The sequence below is a fragment of the Panthera onca genome, chromosome F1 (assembly GCF_046562875.1).
Source record: "Panthera onca isolate mPanOnc1 chromosome F1, mPanOnc1 haplotype 2, whole genome shotgun sequence".
Taxonomy (NCBI): domain Eukaryota; kingdom Metazoa; phylum Chordata; class Mammalia; order Carnivora; family Felidae; genus Panthera; species Panthera onca.
The window spans coordinates 57,889,440-57,913,617 of NC_138355.1; the positions used below are offsets into that span (position 1 = coordinate 57,889,440).

Here is a 24,178-nt window from a genome sequence, read left to right on the forward strand (position 1 = left end):
AGAAGAATAATCATTTTGTGCCATAGTCAGCATTCTTATATTGGTGTGGTGTGTATACATCCAAAATTTTCCTGTTTCAGTTTAGGGTTCAAAAGTGTGTTGGGAGCACCTGAGTGGCTCAGTCGGTTGAGCCCCCCACTCTTGGTTTCAGCTCAGGTCATGATCTCACAGTTTGTGGGTTCGATCCCCACATCTGGCTCCACGCTGGCCGTATGGAGTCTGTTTGGGATTCTCTTTCTCCTCTCTCTCTGCCCTTCTCTCTTTCTCTCTCTTTTTCTCTCTTTCTCTCTTTCCCTCAAAAATAAATTAATTAATTAAGAAAAAAATGTGTGTTGGGGTCAGAAGGAACTTGAAGCCTGAACAGAATTTTGCCAGACAGAACAAGGAGGGTGACAAAAGGAGGTGGCCTGGATAAAGCCATCTCTGTGCTAAACAGTGCATAGTTCATGGGGTTTCAGTATGCCTTCTGAGGTGTCTTGTGGAGCTCGCTCGTGGCTTGGGTACCTCGTGCAATGTGGCAGAGATGAGATGGAAAGTGTAGTTGGAGCCCAAGTGTGAAGGGCCATGTGAACCAATGTAAACTATTTGGACTTCACCATATAAAAGACAGTATGAAACCATCACAGTTTTAGTCACTGGAGTGAAGGGGTCAGATAGATTAAAAACGTCACCCTCCTAGCTCTGTCCATGGTTAAGAAATGAGAGTCACTGGTGACAAAGACCAGTTAGAGGACTGTTACCACAGTCCAATTCCGAGATGAAGAGGACATTGGCAGTGGAGGGGCAGAGAGAGGTTGACAGATAGCTGTAGGTAGAATCCTACAAACCCTAAACCAGTTTTAGGGGCCAGCCTGATAGGGTGTAGATGGCATGGTCAGGGGAACAGATATGTTTAGAGCCACTGTCTTAGAGCTTTCTTAGCTGCAAAGGACAGAAATCCACTCAAGGTAACTCAAAAAGTTAAGTTAAAAGTTATGTTTGAAAAGATCCAGCAGGGAATCTTGTAGAAATATGAGGAACCAAAGAAAAACTGGACTAAGGTGACCTTGAGGCTGCAGGGGCATGATTGCTCACTCTGGGGGCATCTCTGCTTTTCTCTGCATTTCTGCCTCTCATCTGCTGTCTGCTGACTACCTTTATCTGCTAGGAGTTTCTTTCCCATAAATCTTCAGCTTGCATTTATTTATCATGGCCATTCCAGGCCTGATTCAATATAACCTTCCAGCTCTAGAACCTACAGTTAATTCCTTTTTTTCAGTTCAAATTGCTGAAAGAGAATCTGTTTTGCTCAATATATATAAACAAACTAGCCCACATAAGTCATAACATTGAACACAATAAATAATAAATATGTGTTAAAGTAATAGATATGTTAAGTTAACATATAAATAAACCACAGTCGTGATCTTGGGGAAGGTATGTTACATTATATCAACTACAGTGTTTTATGGGAGTAAGGCCATAAGCAAAGATTTCTTCAGATTGAGGAGTGCCAAGCAAGGAGTCCTTCAGTGCCTTGACGTGATGACTTCTGGCTGAATGGACTGGCTAGTCGGTGATGTCCTTACGTGACTAAGAAAAAAATACAGGCATACCTCAGAAATATTGCAGGTTTGGTTCCAGACCAAGGAACAAAGTGAATATCACAATAATGCAAGTCAAATTGATTTTTTGGCTTCCCATTGCATATGAAAGTTATGTTTACACTATAAGTATGCTATTAAGTGTATGCAACAGCATTATGTCTGAAAATGTGCATACTTTAATTTAAAAATACTTTATTGCTATATGTAAGTGATGAATCACTAAACTCTACTCCTGAAACCAATATTATACTAAATGTTAACTAGAATTTAAACAAAAATTTGAAACAAAACAAAACAAAACAAAATTTTACGGACTCTAGAAATGGAAACATATAAGGATAATTGATAAAACATTCTTTTCCAAAAAATAAATGGGTTAATTAATTAATTAATTAATTATTACTAAAACAGACTAACCATCATCTGAGCTTTCAGCAAGGTGTAATCTTTTTGCTGATAGAGGGTCCTGCCTCAGGGTTGAAGGCTGCTGACTGATCAGGGCGGTTGCTGAAGGTTGGGATGACTGTGGCAGTTTTCTTAATACAAAAGTGAAATTTGCCATATCGATTACCTCTGCCTTTCACTAATGATTTCTCTGGAGCGTGCATTGCTCTTTGATAGCATTTTACCTACAGTATAACTTCTTGTGGAATTGGAGTTAATCCTCTCAAACCTCTGCTTTATCCACTAAATATGTGATATTCTCACTCCTTTGTTGCCATTTCCACAATCTTCACAGCCTCTTCCCCAGGAGTAGATCCCACCTCAAGAAACCACTTTCTTTGCTCACCCGGAAGAAGCAGCCCCTCCTCCGTCCAAGTGTGATTCAATCAAATCTTCAGGGTCCTCTTGTGTTTCTAGTTGTCTTGCCATTTCTGCCACATCTGCACATACTTCCTTTGTTGAAATCTTGAATCCTGCAGACTCATCCGTGAAGATTGGAACTGACTTCTCCTAAACTCCTACTAATGTTGATATTTTGACCTCTTTGCTTGAATCATGCATGTTCCTAATGGCATCTAGAATGTGAATCCTTTCCAGAAGATTTTCAGTTTACTTTTCCCACATCCACCAAAGGAATCACTATCTATTGCAACTATGGCTTATGAAATGTATTTCTTAAATCGTAAGACTTGAGAGTCAAAATTACTCCTCAATCCATGGGCTGCAGAACGGATGCTGTGCTAGCAAGGGTGAAAACAACCTCCATCTTGTACATCTCCATCAGAACTCTTGGCTGACCAGGTACATTGTCAGTGAGTGTTCATATTTTGAAAGGAATCTTTTTTTTTTTTTTTTTTTTTTGAGCAGTAGTTCTTAACATTGGTCTTAAATATTCAGTGGGCTTAAATGTTGTGAACAGATGTGCTATGCAGGCTTTGTTGTTTCATTTACAGAACACAGGTAGAGTAGACGTAGCATAATTCTTACGGGCCCTACGATTTTTGGAATGGTAAATAAACATTGGTTTCAACTTAAAGTCCCCAGCTGTATTAGACCCTACCAATAAAGTAAGCCTGTCCTCTGAAGTTTTGAAGCCAAGCATTGGCTCTTCTCCAGCTACGAAATTCTTAGAGATGCCATCTTTTTCCAATCGAAGGCTATTTCGTTTACATTGAAAATCTGTTGTTTAGTATGGCCACCTTAATTAATTATCTTAGCTAGATCTTTGGATAACTTGCTGCAGCTTCTATATCAGAACTTAGCTGCTTCACCTTACACATCTATGTCATTGGCTTCTTTCCATAACCTCACGAGCCAACCTCTGCTAGATTCAGACTTTTTTTTCCTCAGCTTCCTTACCTCTCTCTGCCCTCATAGGATTGAATAGAGTCAGGGCCTTGCTCTGGATTGGGCTTTGGCCTAAGAGAATGCTGCGCCTGGCTCGATCTTCTATCCAGACCACTCAAACTCTCCGTGTCAGCAATAAAGCTGTTTCATTTCTTTCTCGTTTGTGTATTCATTGGAGTAGCACTTTTAATTTCCTCCAAGGACTTTTCCTTTGCTTTCATGACTTAGGTAACTGTCTTGTCTGAAGCAAGAGGCCTACCTTTTGACCTATCTTGGTCTTTGACATGCCTTCCTCATTAAACTTTATCATTTCTAGCTTTTGATTTAAAGTGAGAGACATATGACTGTTCTTTTTACTTCAACACCTTAGAGGTCACCATAGGGTTGTTAACTGGCCTAACTGCAGTGTTTTTGTGTCTTAGGGAAGGGGAGTTCTGAGGAAAGGGTGAGATGGGGGAATGCCAATTTGGTGGGGCAGTCAGAACACACAGAATATTTATCCACTAAGTTCCCTGTCTTATATGGGTGTAGTTCATGGTGCCCCCAAATAATTATAATAGTAATATCCTAGATCACTGATCACAGATCATCATAATGAATATAATAGTTAAAAAGTGTGATGTATTGTGGTAATTGCCCAAGTGTTACAGAGACACAAAATGAGTAAATGCTGTTAGAAAAATGGCGCTGATAGACTTGCTCTAAACAGGGTGCCACAAAGCTTCAGTATGCAAAAAGCACGATATCTGAATAGATCACTAAAGCAAAGTGTAATAAAATGAAGCATGTCTATATAAGAATTATAGGTTTGATTGGATGGAGGTTTTGGATATAAGCTTAATTTAGGGGCAGCTCTTTAAGATTCCTATTGTGCATCTACATAGATAGATATTCCTAGTGACATTTGGAAATACTGGTCTTGAGTTAAAGAAAAACATTGTGTATAGAGATAAGGATTTAGAAATCATCACTGTAGAGGAATTAATTAAAACCTTGGTGGTGGAAGAATCTGCTAGAGGGAAGCTATCGAGAGAGAAATGTACAAATTTCTGGGGGTTGCTTTCATGTTAGGACTACGGTCAGGATGCTCATCTACATCACCTTGAGGTTTAAAATTATATACATGTGCCTTCCCCAGTCACAGATATTTTGACTCAGTAGGCAGATGTGTTTGTGATTATGCCCAGGTGATTCAATGCACAGTTATGGCTAAGATAAGAGTCATTAATTCAAGGTATTGACAGAAAATGGTAAGTCTGTCAAGAAATTAGGAAAGCAAAGAGGAGAAAGAGATATTTTACAGATGTAAAGAAAATTCACTACAAGGACTGGATGAACAGCCTGACGTAGAAGTCAAGTCAAGTGAGAACTAAAAGTATGTTTTGGATTTGGCCATTGGGAAGTCATTCATTGGTAGCTTTACTTTCTTCTTTAACTATCAGCTGATTCTTATTTCTCCCATATTCTTCAGGATATCATAAAAGAGCTTGGCCAAAGCTCAGACATATCAGACAAATTCTTGGCCAAAGATCAGACATATCACGTCTAAAATTTTACTCTTACCTATGGTGATATATGTCTATATGTATATACACCTGTTTCTAAATTTATATATATATATGTGTGTGTGTGTAATAATATATATATACACATTAAAATATTCAAATATATACATTTCTATTAAAAATATATTTATTTTTAATTTAAAATATGGCAACACAAACACATATTAAATTATTAAGATAAAATGGTGCCAGTGTCATATGTGTCTATGCCATATATATATGTCACCATTTTTCTAGGATTTTATTTTAATATTACACTTTAGAATTGTGCTGAAAATTAACACCAAATTAAGCCACCTATGGATTGTAGAATCTGTATTCTTCTGCTTTTAAATTCATTTTGTAACATCTTTGGTACAGTCACAATTTCTTAAGAATAACTGATAATGATTTGGTGATTTAATCCAAAGGTTGGCTCAGTGACTTGAGATATAATTTGGTTAGAGACCTTGAAATCATTGAAAATGCTTAGATGCACACATGTAAAATTTAAACCAGAGGTTGCAAAATTTAATGGCTTCTGAGCTGCATAGTCTCCAGGTATGTTATATTTGGATGCTACAATTTTCTAAAAATTATATTAATGGAAAAGTAATTAAAAATGGTAATTATTTTTTTTAAATCCAGATTTTCCAGTTTTTATTAAAACCTAGATGATCTTGGGGCGCCTGGGTGGCTCAGTTGGTTAAGCGTCTGACTTCGGCTCAGGTCATGATCTCACGGGTCATGGGTTTGAGCCCCGCATCAGGCTCTGTGCTGACAGCGCAGAGCCTGGAGCCTGCTTCGGATTCTGTGTCTCCCTCTCTCTCTGCCCCTCCCCTGCTCATGCTGTCTCTATCTCTCAAAAAAATAAATAAATGTAAAAAAAAAAAGATAAATAAATAAATAAATAAATAAATAAAACCTAGATGATCTAGAAACAGTGGGCCCACAGTCTCACATGGCAATAATTGAAGCTTACCTTCTTATTTTTTTTGTCTGACTCACTGGTGTTACCCGCCTAGCCCTTCTGGATATAAATATTGGAGACCCTTGTTCTAGGTGATAAGCTCCTCAAGAATACAGCCCATGATTTACACAGTACACTGAACACAATGCTTGAAAAATGGTAGGTGTTAAGTTTTTCTTTTTTTTTTTTTTTTTTTTAATATTGACTTGAGCTTGAATTGAGTCTTGTTTGTTTTGTCTTGATCTGATCACCAAAATTATTCTCACTGAAAGAAAAGTCAAACAAAAGAAAGTGAGTTCAATTGTGATTTCTCTTTGATCTTTATTAACATTTTCCTATTACTCCCAGTAATAGGCAAACCTATACTTCTGTTTTTCTTTCTCTTACTTTCAATAGCATTTTCCAAACTGTGTCTCTTAAAGCACTAATCTGCAAGATGTTAGTGAATTTTCTATCAGATAAATTTGGGGAAAAGTTATAGTTAAAACAGTAAACTTTTTTTTTGGCATTTATAGGGCATCTCAGTCTTAAATATACTTTTATTTAGTGTAAACCGCAAAGAAGTAGAATAAAATATATAGCCTTTTGCAAACTTATTCACTAATTCATTCAACAAATATTATCGCATGCCTAATATGTGCCAGGCACACTATATTAGGCATTGGGGACAGAGCTATAAACAAGATAGAGATCTCCTGGCTTCCTAGATCTGATAGTATAGTTGGCCACGGAATCCCCTCTTCCAGAGACCACAGTCTAGAGTATGCCACTCTGCAATGTTACTCAACAAAGAATATTTGAGTTTCCTTAGCAATTTTTTAAAAATTTTCAGCTTATTTTTTTCCTTAGACCTTCTCAACAATAATTTGTACAAGTGTTTCCTATAGCCTTATTTCCCCCTTAGCTTTTATTTAGTTTTTTACTTAGTTTAATAAAACTGTTTTTTGTAAGTTTTTAATTTTAATTTCACTATGGTTAACATGCATACTTCTATGTTCTTTTATATCAATTATACAAGTCCTTAAAATATCTGAGCTTATCCTTTTTAGCTATATTGGTGCCTTTGTTAGTTTAAAACATCTGATATAAATGGCCCAAAAGAAGAGCCTGTGTGAAATGTTACTTAGCTAGAACATTTAAATTTAGAATCTTTTAACAAGGTTATTTTTTTCTTTTTTTTAAGATTTTTCACAATTAACTACAGAAAAGTCAACTCTGCAAAACATATGTCCGAAAGTTGTTACATAGCTCTAATAAAGGTAGTGAATCAGCATGCCTTGCGATTGTTAATAAAAATAATATATCCAAGAATTCAATTCCTCTTAAGCCAAGCAAAATGTAAGGAGAAGAGCAAAATATGTCTTCCCACTTAAATTTAGAAGCTTGCAATATAAGCTCACTGTCGAGTTGAACATATAATCTTGCCATTTGAGTCCTTTAAATATTACATTTCTGTCTCCACCCTAGGGAAGAGACCTGTGCTATTGATATTGCTGCTTAAATAGTTTATGAGTTTTAAATTTCCACTATGAATTCCACTCTTATTTTAAAATACTTTAGGTATTAAACACTTAGAGCTATGGTTACATTAAAATCTCAGTGAAAGCTGTCTTCATCCAGAAACGAAGTCTGTTTAATTCCTATTCCAGTTTGTTGCTCATTTTATTAACATCTCTTCGACCAAAATTCGACTCAACTAAAACATCTTAATAGAGTAGTAGACTATGTTTTGAGGTCTTTCTGTTGGTATTAATGAGTTACATGTTAAGTTTATTTGGAGATTTGGATTCTTAATATATACAGTGAAAATCCTTTGTTTCTCGTATTGAACGTAATGAAAAAGAGACTTACTTGCTAAGTTTATCCTAAAATTTAGATTATTCTGTATCTAAAGGAAAAATATTCAGCTTTTTATGGACCTTTTTTATGAATCATACCTGAGTCAGTTAACCTGGTTAGTGTTTTAAAAGGGCTAAAATTATTCAGTATGGAGTCATAATTGACATAGCACTGTATAAGTTTAAAAGGTACAGCATAATTTCACTTACATATATTGCAAAATGATATACATTCATTATTCATTATATTAATTCAATATTCACTATTAATTATACATACTACAAATCTAAAACATACCTCATCCTATTTCAAATATAATTGACAAAAATAATTTGCATATTTCCAATTATGTGTGTTTTTTCAAAATACTTTATCTTTTAAAAAAAAAAAAAAAAGCTATGATTAGTTAATGAGAACTGAGTCATCTGATAATGAGACCAGAAATGAACTGGTTATAACTCAGCCCTCAAAACATTAAATTTAGTATTTTCTATGTTATAATAATGATGATAATATTAAAGTCTAATAGAATCATTTTTGAACAGGTGTACTTTTAAGATAACATGAAAACTATTTGTTTGTTGATTGGTTTATTAGATTAAATCAATTTGCTTGATTCATGTTTAATCTTTTAGTTCTTTCATCACCTCCCTCCAAACTTTTACACCCAGGTGTCTTTGCTTGTCAAATTAACTTCTGTAGACTACAGAGGATTCCCTCTGGAATTAAAGGAAATGCCTTCCTTTAATTAGCCCATAGTGGTTTTTTTTTTTTTTCCTCCTATTTTATTTTCTTCACCACCAACTAAATAACTATTCTATTTTGAACATTTCAAAGCTGAATCCTTGCTCCTTTTTTTTTTTTTTTTTTTTAAGTATTTTAGATGTGCCTTTTAAGCCAAGATCCTGGGATGAATTCCAACACTCACTCCTGCATCCCCATTAGGGAGTGTCTGTCCTACCAGTGTTGTTAATGATTGGGATGGGGTGCTCATAAACTAAGATTTCATTAACACAACTTGTGATCTTTTGAGCATATTCTACAATTCTGCTACGAGAAAACTTTTATGGCAACCATTATTGCTATGAGAAAACATAATTGGCATGACTCCCTCTCTGTGTAGTATATAAGGCCAAACCGATAACTGATTTTCTGAGTCTTTGGTCATTTTTTACCTCAGTAGTACATGGTTAAGAAACAATATTATCGTAAAGTCACTCTTCATAGAGTTAGAAGTAAACTACTGCTTGCACGTATGAAGTTCAATTACTCAAATATTAAGTCAATAAAATTCGTAAGACCTTATTTGCTATATGCTATCATCTCATTACGTTACATTTTCTTGTCTATGAAGTGTAGGAGATTTTAAAAACTTGAAGACTAAATCATTTTATAACTGATCTGAGATGATGGAAAAGTATTTTTATTTCCTTTTCCCACATGAAAAAGTAGATGTATTGATAGTCACTTATGTAAGAATCCTGTATTTATCTTATAATTCATTTATAAAAAAAATATTTTTTTTCAGTAAAAGGTGAAAAATGTCAGGCATGTCTTGGAATGAAAGGATCTCAAGGCATCTGATTTAGCAACAGAGAGAGAGCTATGAGACTTGGTCACAGGCTACCTTTCCTTGATCCCCAGTATTGATTAGCCTTTGTAATGCTGTGGTCAAGTCTGCGTTTCAAAGAGAGGATTGGCCAAGAGCCCAATGATGAGCCCAAGTTTGGCAATAGTATCTGTGAGGAAAGAATAAAGTAACTGAGACAGTATTTCCTATAGACCTTAAGTAAGATAAAACTGTTGAAGCTTAGCCTGTTCTCATAGGAGCTGGTATACACCCCATGAAAAGTGTTGTTTCTATTTTCCGGGAAGATTAGCTACATAATTTATAAGACCCTACATGTGTGTTCCAGGCTTTTACCTCTGAGCATCTACTCATACAAGTCCCTGAAATGCATGCTCTTCTCAATTTCTGTGTCTGTCTAATGAAGTCTGACCCATTTATTAAAACTCAGGTTAGATATTGCCTTGCTGTGCTTTGCTATTTCTCTTACCTCTGGCCTAGGCGCGCGCGCGTGCACGCACACACACACACAATCTTATCTGCATCTTTTGCATAGCTCTTGGAGAATTCATTGTGGTCTGGAACCAAATTCCTAACTTGCAATAAAGTGTCCCTTTATCCTGAATAAAGTATCCCTTTATCTTGCTTTGTGTTAATACATGTATTTTACTAGGAGGGCTGATCTAGGGCATGTTCAGTGTTTGAGACCTGTTCCATAAGCATGTACCTTGGTATCTATAAATTGTTATCACCATGTTCATCTTGGGGTGATTTACCCAGCCAAAATCCATTGCAGCTTGCATAACTACCCTATCAAGTGTCAAAATTTATATACATGTAAACATAAAAACAAATGCTTTGCAAGTTATAAAGATCTGTAATATGTAACTGTACATATTCTTCTTATTTACTGTACAGTCATCTTTACCAAAAGGCTCTCCATGATCTACTTCGTGTCCTTTATAAAGAACCCAATTTCCAGCTGTGTTGAACCCTCTCAGTTCGGAATTCCTTTTTCTGTTCTAACTCACCTCTGTATCTTTGTATATGTTGTTTCTTCTGTCTAAATTGGCTTTTACCAACTTCTTAACTTGACTACTTGTCTTTCAGCTCTGGCAAACACAGCCTGGAAAGATAACTTTTCCATGTCCCATCTCCCAACTGCTTGCCAGTAACCCCAAAACATAAGCGTGCACATTGGCATATTACAAACACATATGCACATGCAGACGTAAACCTTCCTCTGTACCTTAGTAACCTCTTGTGCATACATCCATCACACAACTTAACACATTCTGTGTTGTCTTATTCTCTACCCCCTGCCATTAGGCAAGAATTCCTTTTAGGTATAGTCCATCTTCCATCATTCTATCTCAATGTTTTCCAAAGTGCTTAGTATATAAAAGCTTCATTGAATGTTAGTTTAATGAGTGGATATTAGGACAGTAGAGGAATCAGTGTGGGCCTGGATTGGGACAATTAGGTTGCCTAGGATGGAAAGACAGAAGGAAAGAAAGGAGAATGGCGTCAGTGGAATGGCAGATAAGGAATGATGGAAAATGGACAGATCAAGTGCATTCTAGGAAGCTTGACAGATGGACTGAAGAATATAGGCTTCAATCAATAGGCAAGAGGGGTTCATAATTTGTAGATTTCAGTTATTTGGCAGTGAAATAAATGAGTTGGAGGAAAACCTACCATTGTGAGTGGCAATAGTAGGAATATAAAAAAGGGGTAATAAAAGGGAGTTATCAGAGAGAAAAAATATATAATTTGTTAGTCTTCTTTTTTTGGAAAATATAGTAAGTATACTCAGGGACTCATTTTCCCTGAAGCTAATTGACTGTTTTTAATTTTTGCTTCCCTAGATTCCTTACAGATTCTTCCCTAACTGCCCACACGTTCAGGTAGTGATGTGTCTTTAAAGCCACTGTTTGTCCACAATGTATTTTAGAATTTATTCCAGATCTGAATCTTTGATGAAATTATAAAAATAATAGGCTAACCTGTATCTTCTTTACTATGCTATTCATCCAATTGAAAAGAAATGACTGCAAGCAAGAAGTGCATCTGAATATCTATTTAAAATTGGTAAAAGATAACATTTCAAAAAGTAATTGATATTTTCTAAAAGTTTGATTATAAGCTAAATTGATGTTTTTAGGGTTTTCATAGCCACTTATACTTTTACAGAGCAAATCCTATTTAAGAATTAAATAATTTATTCCTAATTTGAAGCTAAATATTTGAAAAATGTTTATAAACATCTAAATATTTTGAATACGTTACCTACATATGCACATACATACATACATACATACACTTAAGAATATGCATACACGTTCCTTCAGTGAAACATTATGGCTGAATGAAAGTAAAATTAAGTCATGGACAGGAAAGTACTTAGTCTTTCAGCCTCGTCTTCTCAGCCATCCATTCCCTTGAGAAAGCAAATTTTGTTCAGACACAAAAGAAAAATGTACTATTAAAATGCAATTCAGAAGTGATAAAAAGTGTAAGTGCAGCAGCCGGCTCACAGCACCCTTTTTGTATACTCAGGGACATTGGGGCCACATTAATTTTTGTGCATGTGATGTCCATCCCATGTGCAAATTAGTACTGGAAGGACCATAATCTGTCTTATATGAGAGCTCTTTTCCCAGGAGCGTATGTAATACATGCTTGTGTAATCTTGTGTGATTCCAAGCTCTGTGTTCTGTTTATTTTTATTTCAAACAAATTTTTCCTAAGAATTTTTCATTAGGAAAAATATTAAAGAGCAGTTTATTAATAAACATTAAAAATACATTATAGAGAAGTGTGAAAACTGATGAAATAATGCTTGTTTCCCCTTACTTTTTAAAGCAAATTTATGAACGTAATGGCAAGGAACCAAATTTTCCATTGAATTTAGATTTTATTAAAAAGCCTCTCTTGTGTTAATTAAATGAGGTAATATATATGAAAATATTGACAAATGGTTAGGGTCAATAAATCTGTTGAACTTCAACTTTATTTTTCCAAAGTCTGAATTTTAGAATTTTCTTCTCAGCAGAATATTCTACTTCACTGTATAATATATATTTTTTATTGCCCAGATCTTTTTCTCTAAATGTTTCTTTTATTTAAAAAAGCATCAAACTCCAACTTCATTAGTATCATATCTTCTTTGATTACATTAATGAAAAGTGTTTGAAGTATATTCCTGTTTCCTTCATTAGATTTCTTTCCTCCAGATTATCTTTTATAAAAGCTTTTATACTTGGAGGTGTGTCTTTCATGTTGGTATTTCCCCCAACTGGTAATCCATTCTTACATTCATATTAAAGGAGACTCTAAATATCAGACTAGAAACTGTAGTTGTGTGTGAGTGTGGCTTTTTGACTGATAGGCTTTTCATTAAGAAATCTTCAAATGTCGAAATTTGAAGTTATTTCTCTGGGCATTTCCAGGATCTTTTGAGAGGATGCATTAGTCAGATGAAGCGTTTAAGTCCCACTGCCAGTTCAAATAGACATGAGCAAGGGAAGAGTTCACTGAGTAGACACTGATTTAAAACCCATATATCCCATTTGGTGCTTCCCCCTTGGCCTGCCGCCTGCTCCCACTGAGACCAGAGCTCTCCAGTGTAAAGTTTCTGACAATAAACTCTTCTCATGGATGCATGGACTGGGAGAGGAACCTGGGGATTTAATCACTCCTTGCGTAGACTTTTAATCTGTTTCCAGTTTTATCCCTCACTCTCACCTTCTGCAACAACTGTAGCTTTTTTCCCTGAGCCTCGCCAAGGTTGTGCAACATGGACCTTTCCTTTTAGCCTCTCCCTTTTCTGGAACTGCGATTTCAGTTGTTTTGAATTATCTATCTGCTTTTCACCTGCCCAAAATTTGTTGGTATTTTAATCTGCTGTTTCTCCTCTCCTGTCCTCTTTCTTCTTGTAGATTTATAATGTTTTTTTCTTTACTCTTATTTCAGAGGGTTCTGGTGAGGTTTTTTAACAATTCACCACATTACATCAAAATCTTAGATGTGGATTTTAAAACTTTGATCTTTTATGTTGATCATGGTAACACATTAAAATAAGAATGATCATGATAATGATAATGGTGGCTGTGACAACAAGCTACTTCTACTTGTTCATTCCTTACAACAACCCTGGATGGAAGTAAAATCTCATATAGAGGTCAAGTAACATCCATAAGGGAACACAGCTGGCAAGGGCAAAGCTAAGATGTGGATACTGGTCTGGGTGACTGAAAAGCCCCATTATTCATAACCCCTGCCAAAGATGCCTTCGTTATTTGGGTGAGTTAAAGAATGAAACTGAACTACTGTCTTACAACATACACAAAAAGTTTACTTAAAATGGATTAAAGACTCGAATATAAGACCTGAAACCTTAATTAATACTCTTAGAAAAAAATCATAGTGAGTTCCTTGACCTCGGACTTAGGGATGATTTTATTGGATTTGACACCAAAAGCCAAGGCAGCAAGAGCAAAAATAAACAAGTGGAACCACATCAAAATAAAAAGCTACACAGCAAGAGAACCCATCAACAAAATGAAAAATCAACCTACTTAATGGGAGACAACATTTACAAATCATGAATCTGATAAGAGGTTAAGGTTTAAAACATATAAAGAACTCATACAACTTAATAGCAAAAAGAGAAACAGTTTAATTTTAAAACGGACAGAGGACTTATATAGACATTTTTCCAATGAAGGCATACAGATGGGCAACAGGTATATGCAAAGATATTCAACATCACTAATCATCAGGGACATGCAAATCAAAACCACAAGGAGGTATCACCTTACACCCGTCAGAAAGATATAAGTGTTGGCAAAGATGTGGACAAAAGGAGACTCTTGTGTACTGTTGATGGGAATGCAACTTGGTAAATTGGTGCAGCCACTGTGGAAAACAGTGTAGAAGTTCCTCAAAAAATTAAAACTAGAACTCCCTACCGTATGATCCAGCAGATTCACTTATGGATTTATTTGAAGAAAATAAAAACACTAACTCGGAAAAACCTATTCACCCCCATGTTCACTGCAACACTATTTACAATAGCCAAGATATGGAAATGTCTTGTCCATCAGTGGATGAATGGAAAAAGAATATGTGGTATATACAATGGAATATAATTCAGCCATAAACAAGAATGAAATCTCGCCATTTGCAACAACATGCATGGGCCTTGAAGGCATTATGCTAATTGAGATAAGTCAGACAGAGACAAATACCATATGATCTGACTTATATGTGAAATCTTAAAAAAAAAAAAGTTCTGATAGATAACCGAGAACAGATTGGTGGTTGCCAGAGATAGGGGGCGGACGGCAGGTGGATGAAATGAGTGGAGAGAGTCAAAAGGGTGCAAAATTCCAGTTATAAAATAAGTAAGTTATTGGGATGTAATGTACAGCATGATGCTATCATTTATAATACTGTATGGCATATTTGAAAGTTGCTAAGAGAATGAATCTTAAAAAATTCTCATCACAAGAAAAAAAATTCTGTAACTGTGTATGGTGACAGATATTAACTAGACCTGTGATGATCATTTCACAATATATACAAATACTGAATTATACTATACATCTGAAACTGATATAACCTTGCTTGTCAATTATACCTCAATAAAAAAAGGAAAGTATATTTGAAGACAACCCATTTCAATGAGAATTTTTTATACTGGGCATCCTTTTCATTTTTGGATACCACTTTTAAATTAGGAAAGTTTTTGTTCACACACACAATAAATTTTAAGTAAGTTACTTGGCATCATTAATAAGTTTGTTAAAATTTTTCTATATTTCCAAAATATTTGAAACTTATAAAAAATTCTGTGAGAAAAGTTTTGGTATCTCCATTTGCTGAATGAGACATGAAGATTCATAAAAGTTAGTAACAGAGATAGTGGCAGAGGTTGAAGTGGAATCCAGGTATTCTGATTCCAAGCCATGTTTTACTTTCACTATGGGTTAGTACTTCTCTAAATTCTAATTTTTTAGGGGCGCCTGGGTGGCTCAGTCGGTTAAGCGGCCGACTTCAGCTCAGGTTACGATCTCGCCCTCCGTGAGTTCGAGCCCCGCGTCGGGCTCTGGGCTGATGGCTCAGAGCCTGGAGCCTGCTTCCGATTCTGTGTCTCCCTCTCTCTCTGCCCCTCCCCCGTTCATGCTCTGTCTCTCTCTGTCTCAAAAATAAATAAACGTTAAAAAAAAATTAAATTCTAATTTTTTAAATCAAATATCTGTAGATATAAAATTAACAATATCACTTAAATATTCTTTCAGGTTTTTGCCATTTTCTTCCTACCATAAAAATAAAAAGTACATCCCATTAATGCATTCATCAAGCAAGTATGGTCCCAATTCTTACGGAAGTCAACATTTTAGAGATGAAAATCCTAAGAAATGGATCTGTGACAAGGTAAGTTGGTGAACATTTAAAAATGATGTTCCTTTGGAAAGGCCAAAAATATGCACCAATTGCAACAAATATAAATATTCTCATTGCAGCTAACACTTTCCTGGTTATAAAATTATTTATAGCTATTTTATGTATACATGACACTGCCGACTTGTGGCAGTGAAAGGTTTGTGTTTTTGTTTTTTAGTGTTATATGTCAGCCATCCTATGATCTCTGACATGCATCATGGGTTTGCCAAAGCCAGTCAGGGTCAAAGTTTGAATCTGCGATTACAGAGTAGAGTCCACTTCTCAGGCACGGAGATCAGCGCTTGGTTGTTTTCTCTCAACCTCTGTGTGTATGTGGATAGATGGAGAAGTAGATGATAGATAGATGGATAGCTAGATAGATGGATACATAGATAGATGGATAGATGGATGGATAGATAGATAGATAGATAGATAGATGATAGATAGATAGATAGATAGATAGATAGGAATATATAATATGATATAGAAAAGAAGAGGCAAATAAATATTAAATGACTCCAGAGTTATATTTGTTAGCATTTACATAAAAATTTCTAAATAGGAAAAACACCAAGATTTCTTGTATAATATGAGGCCAATGAAAGTTGTTACTGTGTGTTTGTCCTATTATCTAACAGAAACTGTAACTTAATTACAAAAATAATTACACAGGTAAAGTGAAGTTGTAAGTGACTTTTTGGAAAAGGGTTAAAGCCACTGAGGTCTATATAGTATATTAGACATACTGGTTCTATTAATAGTCTGTCAATGAGGATTTATTCATTTACACACAGCCTCCTTCCAAAAGGATTTAAGGCACCATACTAAAAGGCAAATACAGCAAAGGTTGTATTTTAGAAATAAAAATAAGAGAAAGTGATCTTAAATGAGAACAGTTGTCTATGCTCGCAAAATAAAGGGAACATTACTGCAGGGGCAGCAGGAATTTCAGCTTATAGATGGCGAAGATGAAGAGGAACACACAAGTTATAGACATATCCTCATTACTCAAGAGGAAGAAACATGTTAGACCCTTAAGAAAAATGAGATCTTTCTTTATTTTACTAAACTCTAAGAAAAAGTCTTTTTTTAGGATATTGCAACCATAGGATTAGCAAGGGTAAGTTACTGGGGAATGCTGTGGATTCTTTAGAAAGTGCCTTTTTCTTTTCACCTACTAAGTCATCTTTCTTAAAAAATGATCTCTAAAATACTAAATAATAATTCCACAGCATAAGGAATGTGTACAGTGAGTAGTTCTTCCTAACTCCTTGATTGGCAAACCTAAATATTTGGTGATGATGTATTCTAGGCATTTGCTTTTACCTAATATGCAACCATTTAGAATATAAGCTAAATATAATTTTCAAACTATTTAATTTCATATTTTGAATGTGCATAATATGATCTACATCTTATTTCTATTTGACATAAACATCTTTTGCTTTTATGCCCTCTCACCATTTTATTTAATTCAAGGAAGTGTTCATTTCTTTAAAACATAAATGACTTACCTTAGGACATTAAGCTACTTTACAGTAAGAAAGATTCTTGTGCAAATGTTTCTTTCCTAAAATAATACGGTTCTTTTTGGTTTTATATGAGATTCACCTCATACATTCTGACATTCCAAGAATATGCATTTATCTGTGGTGCCTGGGTGGCTCAGTGGGTTAAATGTCTGACTCTTGATATCGACTTAGGTTGTGATCTCACAGTGGTGGGATTGAGCCCCTGGTCAGGCTCAAGGCTAAGCATGGAGCCTGCTTAAGATTCTCTCTTTCCCTCTGTCTCTCTCTGCCCTTCCCCCGCGCTGGCTTTCTCTCACGCGCAGACACACGCTTTCTCTCAAAATAAATAAATAAAACGTTAAAAAAAAGAATATGCATTTGTCGTACTGAAGTAAGCAACTTCATGGACATACAGAGACTTTTGGTTCCACGCTAAAGTGAAAATAGTTTATTTTGTTCTTTTGAGGAATCATTGTGCGCCTCTGCATACTTTTAGAAAGTATACATACTTTAAAAGTTAATGACAAATAATTGTTCTTGTAGGCCCCCAAAATTAAGATGGAAACGTGTAAGGATTTTAAAAATCTTATTAAATCATGAATCCACTTAACCCTACATAAAACCATGTAGAAAAATACTAAAAACAAATTGAAATTCCTTCTTCTCTCCATTCCTTCCTTATTTCTTACTACTTTCTAACCTCTTCAAATAACCATATTAAATAAACAAATCATTCTTCTGTGTGGCTAATGTAATCCGCACAATATAGGGGGAGACATTTTGTTGTTTATATGTTAAATCTTACAACTATTAGACATAATTTATATTTTGACTTGATGTTAAGTGATTTGGGTGAGAATTGGGTCCAGTAAACTACTAAAGGTAGGCTTCTTTTTCTTTATTTTTATAAAACCTTGTTTCTTGATTACTGAGGTTGTAGTTAACAATTTATTCATTATTAGTGGAGTAAGGATAGTTTTAGGGAAGCTAGAGTTATTAAGCTCCAAATATTGAAGAAGGAAAGCTGACCTGGTTTGTGCTTCTTCTGCGGGAAGACAGACTGTTTACAAACAATTGTCAAATGTACATGACATTTAGTTGAAAGCAGTAAATTGATTTCAGCCAAGAAACAGCTCAATTAAATATAGGTGGTTCCTGTTTCTCCACATTTTCCATCATGTTTTAAGATCATCCCTTTCTCTTGTATCTTCTGTAGGCATGGAGGTTATAATTTTCAAATGATTTGTTACATGATGTTGAAAGGTATCAGTTGAGAGAAAATCAAATGTTAATTAGATACTGTTTCTCTAATCACATTCACATTAACTCAATTAAATATAAAATATTATTTAGTATTTTTGTTTTATGTTTAATGCTGTTGATACAAATAACACTATACAAGGACATCACAAAGTCAACACATGGAGAGCAAATAGTACAGTTTTTTCTTCATAGTATGAAAATCAATAATGAAAACTAACATATATATTATTTTTCTTAAAAGCATGGAAATCTATAAGAAAAAAATATAATAAAACATATCATATCACTTACGCATATTTCTTTAACCTATTCATAAAATGCTCCAACTTAAGTTGTTAGATTGGTAGGCCTGTGTCTTAAATGGTCAAACTTTTGAAGTTCAGGTAAATAATTTGTATTTATAAATCCTTTGTCATGCTGATATCAGTCTTTAAAATAAAAGTGAAGTTCAATAAGGAGTATATTCCAGTCAGTCACTATTAATTTAATCTATTTGGGTAGATCTAAAAGAGTTGGACAATACAAAAATACAGTATACTAGAAACATTCTTTTGGTTGTCCAAACATTCACATATGTTCATATTTACTGAAGCAGAAGTAATAGTCTAAGGCCTTTATCTAAATTGGAACGAGTTCTCATATGCATTTTAGACAATTGATTTTAATGGAACGATTTCATGTTTTCCCATGTTTGCAGAGTTCAGGAAGAGACTTTTAAGACGGCTCACGTTCATAGAGCCTTTCTTCCTACGCCTTATTGTAGGTGAATTACAACAGTAGGGCAGCCCTTTTTTGTTATTTTCACATACATTTTCGTCCTAAACAGGATTTCATAAGCTACAAAGCATAAAAATATCTAGTACTCCGAAGAATTAATTTAGAGAACCTAAGCATATTGCACAGAACATAAAGTTGACCTTTACCGTCTACAGCTTTTGGAATGGAGTGGGATGTGGAACACATCATAGATTTAATGTGGCACATCGCTGTCTGCAGAAACTTGGGTGGGACTGTGACTGCTTGCCCATTGCACCCGGTGATTGAATCTGCTGTCACCAGCATCCTGATAATAATGAACATTCAGCTTAACGACCGTGATTATGATTATCATAATTGATGTGCAAGTGCAGTGTGTGGGAATCATTACAGCTGAACTGTACAGCAGAGAAACATGCCTCAGTTATGGATAATTTTACTTTTATGCATTGATTGGGATAAAATATGCCATTCTATTTCAACAGACCAGCTTCATATAATTTTAAGAATCTTTCTGTACATGTTGATTGATGATTACTTACTTGCTGAAAAACAGCCCCTTACGGTTGTTTGTTTTGTTTCGTTTCATTAGTAAATGTAAACAATTAAATAATTAGGTGTAATTGAGGGAAAACATTTTGCTTATGAGGTTGGCCTTCAATAATCAAGTATTCAGTTTAAGTGTTTTCTATCTCTCTCTCTCTCTCTCTCTTTCTCTCTCACAATGCACCAGGGACCAAAATTCTTCAATTTTTTTTTTTCCTGTGGTTACGCTCGTATTAGTCTTCTTGAGGTCAGTAGGCTTCAGGAAAAATAGGAGTTTAAATAATTTTTATTATAGATCTATAGATGTATTTGCATATGTATATATTTATTATACTCATTTTTATGTATTTTAGAAAACAGGACAGAGGCAAATATTATTTATTAAAATAATATTTAACCTATAGAATAATCTTAAAATATGTGTATTTACACTATCTATGCTTTTTAATCACTGCCTTGTTTCTGGTAGATTTATTGTATTGTGTAGTAATTTTCAGTTATGCTTTTACAAAGGATTTCTGATTTGAATTTTAACTTGTGAATGAAAGTAATGGGTGCAGTGATATATCCAAGATTTTCAGTAGCTAAGATCTGACCGTATTAGTCTATGATTATTAACCTAAGGGCTTAATTTGCATTTAAGTCCAAAATGTTACATTTGAGTGATGAACAATCATAATAGAACACATTTTCATGAAGCATAGTAAGCTATTAAAAAAAACTTTTATTTTGTAACTGCAGTAGAGTCTGGGATTGAGAGATCTTTCCGTCAGATTATTAATAACTGTACAGCTCTAAAGAGACTCTGGCAAACATTTCCTTCTGCGATCTGTAAGATTTACGTTACCCCAGGTAAGCTGTTTGCCCTACATGTGCAGCTGTACTGCATGGTATAGGACAGAATCTTTGTTTGACAGTGAGAGGTTTTATAGCTCGCCTGTAAAATTTTTCTTTTGACAATTTTTGGTCCCAATGTGATTCTTGAACTTTATTAGAAGTTCTTTTTTAAGTTTGTCTCCAAAAAGTCAACATATGCTAGTCTTCTTTGCGTACTTACTAATTGAGGAATTCTTCAATGACAAAGATCTTGGAATATGTTATCTGCACTTCTCTGCAGTTAATCTCTTAACCTTAATTTAAACAAATAAAACCTCAAATGCCTCTATTTATCTTGTTGTTGTTGGAAATTAGGTTAATGTATCAGCGAAAATTTTAGGCTTCTAGACTTTTGCCCTAATCCCTAGGTATAGGATCACAGCTTTAATTTCTTTCTGTGCTCCTGATGATGTCTTTATCTGACTTGGCAAGAAAGGAGGTTTACCAGAATGTGGAGCACCAAAATGACTGCAAATGTAACGAGTGAATATTGTTGATGTCTTAGAAAGAGGCTGATTTTGATCTTAGGCATTATGGAAGTGTTGGCACTATTATATGAACATGAGAATTAGCATGAACGATACTTACTCAAGTGTCATTCTGGCTATGTCTGCAGGTTTGGCATGGAGAAGTCAAAGGGATATTTGTGTGTGGTGAGAGCATCTAAGACATACTCTCTTAGCAACATTAGTTCTCTAGAACTTATTCATCTTAACACTGAAACTTGCTCCCTTTAACCAATATTGCTTCATTTTCTCCATCCCCAGTCCCTGGTAGTCACCAATCTACTCTGTTTCTAGGAGTTAAACTAGTGTAGATTTCACATATAAGTGAAATTATATAGTATTTGTCTTTCTCTGACTTATTTCACTTAGTATAATGCCCTCAGGGTTCATCCATGTTGTCTCCAATAGCAGAATTTCCTTTTTTATTGCTGAATGATATGCTTGTGTGTGTGTGTGTGTGTGTGTGTGTGTGTGTATCATGTCACATTTTCTTTAACCATTCATTCATCAGTGCACACATAGGTTGTTTCCATGTCTTGACTATTGTGAGTTACCTGTAGTGAACATGAAAGTGCATTTAACTCTTTGAGAAGTGATTTCATTTCCTTTGGTTGTATATCCAGAAGTGGGATTGCTGAGTGATACAGTAGTTCTATTTTTGATTTTTTGAGGAACTTCATAATGTTTTCCATAATGTTTTCCATAAGGGCTGTACCAATTCATGTTGCCATGAACAATACATAAGGGTCCCCTTTTCTCTATGTCCTCACCAACACTTATTATTATCCCTTGTCTTTTTGATAAGAGTCTAGCACATTATTAAGGCTTTTGTTATATATTGTCAAACTGCCCTGAAGAAAATGTATAGTTTATTCTATAAGAGTGACAGTAAATTTGTAGAGATGTGAATTAATTTTAGAAGTGTCAGGAATACACATAATGTTAAAATTGAAAATGAATTGGATATGATAACGGAAGAAAAAACAAAGTTTTCTGATTACTCCTAAGTTTCTGCAAGGGACCAACTGAACATTGGGAAAAGAAAAGGATCAGAGTTTGCGGGGCAACTGTAGGGAAGGAATCTTGAGTTCAATCTTGCACATGTTTGGGTTTGAGATGACTTTGACTCATCCAAGTAGAAATGTTAAATAAATAGCTGAATATACATGTCCGTTGCTTCAAACAACAGCTTTGACCAGAGTCACAAAATTGAGTAGATCTGGTTCATAAATAAAATTTAGTAAATTCGGTTCATAAATAATCCTTGAAATCATGAAAATGAGCAAAATAGCCTAAAGTAAAACCACAGAGTAATGAGAGGGCGGCTAGAAGTTTTGAGGAATGCTGACGTTTAATGGCCATTTGGAGTGAGACGAGCAGTAAAGGAGGTAAACGTGAAGAAAACCAAAAGAATATGCTTATCAAAGAAGTCAAGGAAAGATAATGCAGTAAGAGTGATGAACCATGGCCAGTGATGCTATGAAGTTGAAGAAAGTGAAGATTAAAAAAAGCTCCATAGATTTAGAGAAATGTAAGTCATTGGTTACTTAGCAAGAGCTGATTCAATGACCATATGAGGAACTAAGCCGGACTGTAGTAGCTTGAGAAGGACTAAAAAAACGGGGTTGGCGGGTGGGGTAAGGGAGAGATCAAACGTAGATAATTATTTGAATAAGTTTGGCTGTGAAAGGGAGAAGAGAGGTTTATAGGGCGATGGCTATAGGGAAATACATAGTGAAGTATCCTTTTTAAAAGGTGGAAGAAGTTAGCATGAATAAATTTTACTGTGCTGTGTCTATATTATGATTTCACCAATTCCTGTGATTTCATATTAATTTGTCTCTTAAATTAATCTTTCTGAATGTTCATATTCAGAAGCAGTGCTGAGGGCAGCGCTCCTGCAGCTCAGCCTTTGCCTACAAATGTGTTTAAAGCTGCCATTCTCTCCCACAGGCGATTTTGCAGTTTGGGCAACGTATAGACACATTTGTGGCTGTGACACTGGGCGCAAGGGGGTGCGAGGGGGTGCTACGGGCTTCTAGTGCCACCCACCTTGAGGCTCTGCACTCCTAAATTTACTATAATGCACAAGACAGCCCCCCACAACAAAGAACTATTTCCCTAAAATGTCAGTCATGCCGCTGTTTAGAAACCTTGGGTTAAAAAAGAGTATGCATGTTTTTAAGGCTTTTGATTCATCTTCCCAAATGTCTGACAGAAAGAGTAATCTCATTTGCATGTCCACCTAGAAATTTATGTGAGCTTCCATTTCCCTGCATCTCATCAATTCTGAGTATCGTTTATCATCATTAATTTTACAAATGAAAATGGCATCTTTAAAATTTTACATTACTTTGATAAAAATTTATCCTAAAAATCTTTTCAGATTATTAGTCACTTGCTCTATAAGTTACATGTCTACATCTTTTGCCCATGTTTCTTTTCATTAGCTTGTTTTTTCTCTATTATTTTTTTTTTAATTATATACATGAACACTTACTTTCGAGGTAGGTTTTTTTCTTATTTATCCTGCTTGGAATTCTTTGGATTCCTTAATTTATAATATCTTTTACCAAATTGGAAAAATCTCAGCCACTATATCATCTTCAAAGTTTAGTATTTCTTCCTCCTCTTTAAATTTTCTGGAATTCTGATTTGATATGTTTTCTATATATGTGATGTATTGTAACCTTTATTTCATGATTTTCTTTGCCTTGTCTCTTCATGTTGATTGTTGTATACTTTTATTAAAACTATTTTGTATGTCTGTCTTCAGTTGTGTGTACTCCGGTGTTAAATCCATGGGATTTCTAGTCTCAATTTTTTTTTTTTTATTTATATACACTCTACTTTTTTTTTTCTTTTTCAAGTGAGTCTGGTCAATTTTGATATTGCCCTGTTCATTTTTTATTCTTTTAATTCTCTTAAAAAATTATTTTTGGTGGGGTGCTTAGGTGGCTCAGTTGGTTAAGC

General features: G+C 34.9%; 1 protein-coding gene across 5 annotated transcripts in view; it reads left to right on the plus strand.

Moving 5' to 3' along the window:
* SPATA17 (spermatogenesis associated 17) overlaps nt 1–24,178 on the plus strand; it is a 197,976-nt gene that overhangs the window by 122,706 nt on the left and 51,092 nt on the right. For 4 of the 5 annotated variants that reach the window (XM_078441043.1, XM_078441042.1, XM_078441045.1 and 1 more), the window contains one exon: nt 15,603–15,738. In XM_078441043.1, the coding sequence (XP_078297169.1) occupies nt 15,603–15,738 (136 nt within the window). Of the gene's footprint in view, nt 1–5,946; nt 6,051–15,602; nt 15,739–24,178 lie in introns of those variants that run through there. The other variant, XR_013553181.1, reaches the window with a different exon arrangement.